Source organism: Pundamilia nyererei, unplaced genomic scaffold (assembly GCF_000239375.1).
Source record: "Pundamilia nyererei isolate P.nyererei 1_Seehausen unplaced genomic scaffold, PunNye1.0 scaffold00139, whole genome shotgun sequence".
Classification (NCBI taxonomy): Eukaryota; Metazoa; Chordata; class Actinopteri; order Cichliformes; family Cichlidae; genus Pundamilia; species Pundamilia nyererei.
In genome coordinates this window covers 27,448-35,099 of record NW_005187540.1, presented here as the reverse complement: position 1 = coordinate 35,099, position 7,652 = coordinate 27,448, and the positions used below count along the sequence as shown (strand labels likewise).

General features: G+C 42.2%; 1 protein-coding gene across 2 annotated transcripts in view; it reads left to right on the top strand.

Moving 5' to 3' along the window:
* LOC102205740 (transmembrane protein 79-like) overlaps positions 1–1,269 on the top strand; it is a 7,710-nt gene extending 6,441 nt beyond the window's left edge. For both annotated transcript variants that reach the window (XM_005744085.2, XM_005744086.2), the window contains exons 3-5: positions 274–468; positions 544–775; positions 854–1,269. In XM_005744085.2, the coding sequence (XP_005744142.1) occupies positions 274–468; positions 544–775; positions 854–1,052 (626 nt within the window). In that variant the 3' untranslated portion in view covers positions 1,053–1,269. The remainder of the gene's footprint in view (positions 1–273; positions 469–543; positions 776–853) is intronic.
* The last annotated feature ends 6,383 nt before the right edge of the window (positions 1,270–7,652 follow it).

Genomic DNA, 7,652 nt, shown 5'->3' with positions numbered 1-7,652 from the left:
GTTCTGAAAATGATTTGTTGAACATGTTTCCTGCTCTGATTTTCTTTTAAGGTTAGTTGTGTCACTACAGTATGTCAAAATGAAAACATGACTGTAAATTCAGACACGTGAAGTTGTGCGTAAAAGACTGATGCCAAACATGGTGAGGGAGTCGAAAACAGCAGGTTTTACCCTGGACTCCAGGGGGTTTAATTACCTGCCCCTGTATATACACCTGTGCACCTCTGACTGCTGACTCTGCCTCCATTAACTCATTTTTCTCATCTGTGTCAGGAGGGCAGTGCTGTCTCAGTACGGATGTCCTGAAGATGGGCGTGTCTCTGATGGCCTCGGCGTTCTTCTTCCCTTTACTCGTCTGGGGTGGTTTTGTGTTTCTGCCATTTGACGCCCCGCTGCTGGATGGTGCCCCCCTCCGGCTCGTCTACACGCTGCGCTGCTCTGTGTTCGCTGCCACCCCCATCGTCCTTGGTGAGTCACACATCACCGAAAAAGAGATGCAGAATCTCACCTGTCTCACCTGTGTGCGTCTCACCTGTTCTTTAGGTTGGCTTGTTCTGGGCATCTCACGGCTAAGGTCAGGTGTGCTTCGTCCTCTGTTTGATGATGAAATAAAGGAGGCGGAGCTACAGGAAGTCACTGTCCACCAGCGCTTCATCTCTGACTCTGCCTCGCTGTTCCTGATTTACTTCCTGCAGCTGGTCGTTATGGCGATGTACCTTAGCCAGGAGCAGCTGAAGCTTGTGCCGCTCCTGACCATCCTCTTTGCTTTTGGAAGGTGAGGATCCATCCACGATGTGATCAGTCGATAACGACATCGATTGATGAATCTAATGGTGCTTCCGTGTCTACACAGGTTGGCGTACTGGATCGCCGCGGCATTTGGCAGCAGCATTCGTGGATTTGGTTTTGGCATCTCCTTCCTGCCAAGTATCATCATGATGGGAGCAAACTTCTACTTCATCTTCACGATGGATGCGGCGAGTTCCATTTTCAGTGTTCCCCATGACGAGGCACCGCCTCAACCAGCAGGCCGACAACGGTTTTGGGGATAAGACACAAGCAGTGATTGATGATTGTCATTATCGATTGAAAAGTAAAATCTGTCTTTATTTTGAGGTTTAAATGCTTTAAAATGACCAGGCGTAGCCCTGCCCAGCTGGTGTGCGCGGCTCTTGTTTTTTCCTTTATTAAACTGCTTCCTGTTCTCTGCAGCTTCCTGTTGATCTTTTTTTTCTGTGTTTTATTTTCTACAATTGTTTTTATGATCAATAAATTAAAGAAAAGAGACTGTAATTTACAAATTTTCACAATAAAAGTTGGAAACTATCACATCGTTTCCTGTCTGCAGTGTTTCAGAATAATGTTGGTACAACAAACCTTTTTTTTTTCAAAGGACATGACAAAATATGTGATTTAGGGAATAAAATAAGAAACTGATTATTATTTATGTTACAATTAGATATTTAGATTTTAATTTATATTTATTTACAAAGGGTTTTTTTTTTTTTGCACACTGCAGCCTGTCAGTGTTGATGATTAATCATCTGCTGCTGTGAAGCTGATTTTTCTAGTTAAACTGGTCAAACTGTCATATGAAATCTGAGCACAGGAAGTACTCACACCCTGACTTCACAATAAAAGGATAATGTTTTTCATTTTGGATAAATAAGAATCTTAAATTTATCGTGAAGTATCAAGAGTCGATCATTTTTGTCCCTCTTTATCAGTATTTATAATTTGATAAGCAGAAATGACACAGGAGGATAAAGGGTTGAAATGTTTGTTGCTCTGAGGCATCGGAAACAGTATGCGTCATTATATATAAACACAGTTTCCGGTGACACAAACTAATGAGATCAATCGCAGTGATCAATAATCACGAGATCATTTACGGTTGACAGGAAGCAATTTTCTGTCTTCGCCATTCTGTCTACAGGGAAGCTTTTATTTTGAAGGCTCAGGTGTGTGAGGCTTTTGCAGGTAGACTGCTTTTTTTTTTTTTATTGTCACGGACTGAAGGAACTTCCGAGAGCAGCACTGCCATTTGTTCCTGCAAGATCGGCTCATTTACACCACATCCTGCCACTAAAAACGCCAAACAGAGAAGTTTTCTTCATGGAGTCCGTACCTGTGAGGAGGCGGTCCTGCCTGCTGCGCTTCAGAGAGCGCTGTCCGTTCAGGAAGCTCTGCAGACGCACGTACGGTCAGTAATCTCTGTTTAAATAAAGCTCAGTGAAACTGCTTTTGTAATCAGCTTTCAATAAACTTTAACAATAGGTGTGTTTTAACGTCATTAACGTGTTTAACCCTGATGAGGTCATCAGAGGCTGCAGGGCTACTCTGGGGGAGAGGCAGGGATCACCTGGACAGGTGAGAAGTGTGATATACTTCACCTGAGTAGAAACGCCATAACAGGTCTAAATTAAAGCTGCTGACCTTCAAAACAGATTCGAACTTGATCAAAATAACTGTGTACACCTGCGTGACAACCACTGTCTTAGCTTTCAGTTCTGGTTTTAACTCCAGTTCTTCTTCTGGTCTATTTTCTTAGGTCAAGCCACAGTTGTGGTTCGGTTACAGTCCACTGTCAGAGGCCATCATTTGTAACCTTCACTAAAGCAGTTTCTGTGCTGTGATGAGCTCTGAAACCTGACTGAAACTCTTCAAATAAACCATTCCTCTGCAGATGATCTGTTAGCTGTTTGACAACTACTGGTGTGTGAATGGGTGAATGACTGAATGTAGTGTAAAGCGCTTTGGGGTCCTTAGGGACTGAGTAAAGTGCTATACAAATGCGGGCCATTTACCTTTTTACTCTTTCAAGAAAGTTTGATATGAAAGGAAGGTTGGAGATTGGCCTATAATTAGCTAAGACTGCTGGGTCTAGAGATGCTTTTTAAGTAAAGGTTTAACTACAGCCAGCTTGAAGGCCTGTGGTACATAGCCGATTATTAGAGATAGGTTGATCATATTTAAGATTGAAGCATTAATTAATGACAGGACTTCTTTGAGCAGTCTAAAAAGAGTTGTTACAAAGGGCATAAAGCACCTCGAGGTGACTCTTGTTGCGATTTGGCTGAATTGAACTGATTCCATTTCTATTTCCAGTCGTGATTTTGGTCAGAACAGAGAAAGAAATCAGTCTGTCCCAGAGGTTGCTGACTCTTTATCGCCTCCTGTTTCCTGTGGAACAGACATATCAGCAGCAGATTCGTCTCCTATTGATCTACCTTGGAATGATGTCAGATTTTCCTCCACCAAGCAGCCAATGCTTCAGATGTTCCCACATTTGGCCAGGTGTCAGAGTTTCTCTCCTCCTGACCAATCAGACGCAGACACTCACATGGAGGAAGATTTGTGTGCCGCAGAGAACCATCAGAACCACCAGAGTCACCAGAACCAGCAGCAGGACGCAGAGGGCAAAGCAGACAACCATATGGGTGAGGACTGCCTGTGCTTTTAGTTTGAGCCTGCAGAAGCTGAACTGAGGAGTTCAAAACCAGATTTTTAGACCTTTGAAAGGAATCGGTTAGTTTCTGTCTTTTTCTCTTTATTATTTATATTTATGATTTCCTTGGAGACACATGCTAAGCTAAAGGAGCCCAGTTAGCTCATTTAGTGGATTAATTTTTTTCCAGTGATGCATGAATTTTACCCAGACCTCACTGATGTTAACATCACAAATGGACCATAATGTACACTGACTGAGTGGGAAGCCGTGACCGCAGAGGTAACTGCTTCACCCAGGAGCTCAAAGGCTTGCCACTAGTTGAAATCTCTCTGATTTTTGTTTTGTTGCTTCTTCTTGTTTCAGAGCTCGATGATGACGTAGACCCAGAAACCGGAGAGAGAGCACAGGGTTGACCCCACCCCCTTTCTGTCAGGAACTGCTGCACCGCCCACATCACCTACACCTGGGGGAAGAAAGAAGCCTGTTGCACGATCATGACCTAAAACACTGTCAGAATTCTAAAAATGTTTAAAGAGAATCACGTTTAAAAATGGATTTAGACCAGTAACAGATATATTAGATGACAATAACAGGTAAAGTAACATTTCTATGAAGAAATATGTGAACCTCTTATGATGATTAATAAAGGTAAAATCAGAGTCAGGTGTTTTCAGTTGAGCTGTTTATATTCAATTCAATTCAGTTTTATTTATATAGCGCCAAATCACAACAGCAATAGCCTCAAGGCGCTTTAAGGTGCTTTATATTGTACAGTATTTAAAGAACTATCTATCCGAGTCTGATTTCCACAACATGTTGTGACTCATGACCAGATGAGAAGTGAGGATTTCAGAAAGAGACTTGTTGGTGGTCATTGGGCTGTAAGGGTTCCCAGAAGCTTCCCTACTTTTATATTTTTCATTTGTTGCATCAATCAGCATGCACTTTGTCACTCAGAGAGTAAAAGTCCTGAATTAGCAGCTAAGAACCAAAAACAGGTTCCAAGAACTTTGGCAGTTTGTACTTCCTGCAGCATGGAGTGACCACAACTACGAAAATGTTCCCGCAGTCCAAAAGCATCTATGGTGGGGTCATGGTTTGGGACTGCTTCAGTGCATACAGACCAGAACAGCTCACCATCACTGATGGAATGATGGATTTTGACTGAGAAGCAGGACATCTGCCTGTGGATTGAATCGTGCAGCAGAGACAACAACCCTCAGCTCACAAGGAGAACATTAAAGAAACGTTCACGTGAGGAGATGTGAAGCTCAGAGTCCTTGGGGCTATTGGCCATAGCAGAACCTGGAAGCAAAGGTTCAAATACTTGATGTGATACTGGACCAGTCGCCTCAAGATGCTTTGTATTGTAAGTTAGACCATACAATAATTTAACATTGATAACCCCAACAATCATATGACCCCCTATGAGCAAACACTTTGACGACAGTGGGAAAGAAAAACTCCCTTTTAACAGGAAGAAACCTCCGGCAGAACCAGGATCAGGGAGGGGCGGGCCATTGATTGGTTGGGGTGCGAGAAGGAAGACAGGATAAAGACATGCTGTGGAAGAGAGACAGAGGTTAATAACAGATATGATTCAATGCAGAGAGGTCTGTTAATACATAGTGAGTGAGAAAGGTGACTGGAAAGGAAAAACTCAATGCATCATGGGAATCCCCGGCAGCCTACGTCTATTGCAGCATAACTAAGGGAGGATTCAGGGTCACCTGGTCCAGCCCTAACTATATGCTTTAGCAAAAAGGAAAGTTTTAAGCCTAATCTTGAAAGTAGAGATAGTGTCTGTCTCCTGAATCCAAACTGGAAGCTGGTTCCACAGAAGAGGGGCCTGAAAACTGAAGGCTCTGCCTCCCATTCTACTTTTAAATACTCTAGGAACAACAAGTAGGCCTGCAGAGCGAGAGCGAAGTGCTCTAATGGGGTGATATGGTACTTTACGGTCATTAGGGAGCGTTCACCCCATGATCAGAAGTTTGAGGGTTCAAATCCACCGAAGGCTACCTGCGGTATCCCTGAGCAAGGTACCGTTCCTACACATTGCTTCCTGGGTGCTGGATTGGCTGCACACTGCTTCACTGAGTGAATCGGTTAAATGCAGAGAGTAATTTCCCTACAGGGAAAATCCAGTTTTGAGATCCTTCCCAGACACCTTAACGCCCACTCACATCTAGGTTTCACAATGAGGTCACCCTAAACCCTGGCTGATTGTGACCCACACCCGTTTTCACACCTTGGGTTGTGTGATTAGGTAGAGGTTTATTAGGGGGTCCATTGTCCCTCTTGGCAGATTACTCCCACAGGGCTTAAATCTGGGACTCTCCACTACTTGACCCTTAGAACTGAAAAAGCTTGTTGGATGAGAGGTGAAACATCTTAAAGCAACTTAAAGAAGTCCAGACGCTTTTCTTTCCAAGCTCCTTAGACTACGATAACCTGGATGACTGAGAACCTTCACAGACATACAGGGGAAAGTATACAAAAAAAAAAGATAAGATGGGGCCTGATTGAATCAGTTATGATTAGTATCATCAGTAAATAAAGTAGCAGGTCTGACTGGATTCTCTTTAAATGCTTTTAGGGCTTGTTTAGGTTTAGGAAGGTTTAGGTCGTACTACAGAAAGAGAGGAAAATGTTAAAGGCTTTAATCTTTTTACTGCAACAGAAACGCCTCCATTAATTGTTTGTCTGTTTTACAAAGAACCTGAAACCTGAATCAGGTTTTGTTTTGTGTACAAGAAGTGTCACTCATCTGCTGCAGGTAAAGCCGCACTCAGACATCAGTATAAAAGGTTCTGCTGTCCCTGTGACAGAGTATTGGCACCAGGGCATGGCATTCAAAAGGAAAGCTTTTGTGTAAGAAGCACATGAATGCAGTCCAGGCAAGAAACTTGCAACATGTCAGAGGACGATGTGACCTTTGACCTGCTGACAATAAATTTTTTCCCACAAAGTTCTGACTTTCCCATAAAAAATTTCCCGTAAGAAGTTCTGACTTTCCCATCCCATAACATCTTTCCTCAGAATGTGACCGAGCTTTTGATTTTTCTAAGATTATTTAACTTCCAGTTTGAAAACATGAAGTTCCCAGTGGCTGATTTCTGGTCAATAAAATGATCGATTTATCTGATTTTAACATTTTGTGAGGTGATAAAATAAAAAGGTGATTTCTGTGGTGCAGATTTAATAATTTCCTTAGGGATCAGCATACTTTTTTAGTATGCTGATCCCTAAGGAAATCTTACTTTTTTAGTATGCTGATTCTGCTTGATGAATCCCAACTCGTTTAAACTTTTGTCCTTAGGTCTGATTCTAATGTACGGTCATCTTATTGATTACTGAACTATTGATGACAATGTGATGGCTCTATAAAACTGAATGTTTGGCGTTGTTCCTCTGCTTTTGTGTGAACAATAAAGCTATTCAATACCGGGTATTTTGTGTTGTATCCCATCCATCCATTTTCTTCCACTTTTCCAGGTCGCAGGTCGGGCAAACAGCCTAAGGAGATAAATCAAGGGTTAGGGTTAAGCTCCTTTTTGCTCGACATCACCAACAAAGCCAGATTAGGCAGCAAAGTAACCAGACTAATATTAACATTAGTGTAACTGGTCCAGATGTTTGAGTGTAAAAGTGATATGCACCGGAGTTTCGTATCCTCCACGCAGCATTCCCAGCCTGTGTCCATATTTCAGATTGTTCTGTTTGTGGATAAGTTGGTATCATTAATTATTGATTAAGTCTTAATCTCTCTGTAACGTTAACGTCAATCTTTGATCGGTGTGCATCACAAAGTACAGCTTTAAAAGCCATCTGGTCCTTCAAGTTATTGTGTCCCCACAAACATTTTTTTTCTGTTTCTGTTGTTTTGTAGCATGTTTATATCTGCTGGTGTTTTCTTAGATCACACCTACAGGTGTTAATGTTTACATGTTCACTTATCCTTATTAGGATAATCAGGATAAGAGAATGAACGTGCACTCTGCTGTTCTAAGTTGAACAGCAGAGTGCAGCTCACACCTGTACTTCCTGATGAAAGGCTCAGCGGCTTTATTCAGAGGAGTTTGGGATCAATCATACATGAACTCCGGTGTAACATCTTCCACTTAGTTTGGCACTTTTGCAGTAAAATATTTTCTACAATAATCCGTTTGATGTGTCAGCAACACCAGAGAACATGAAA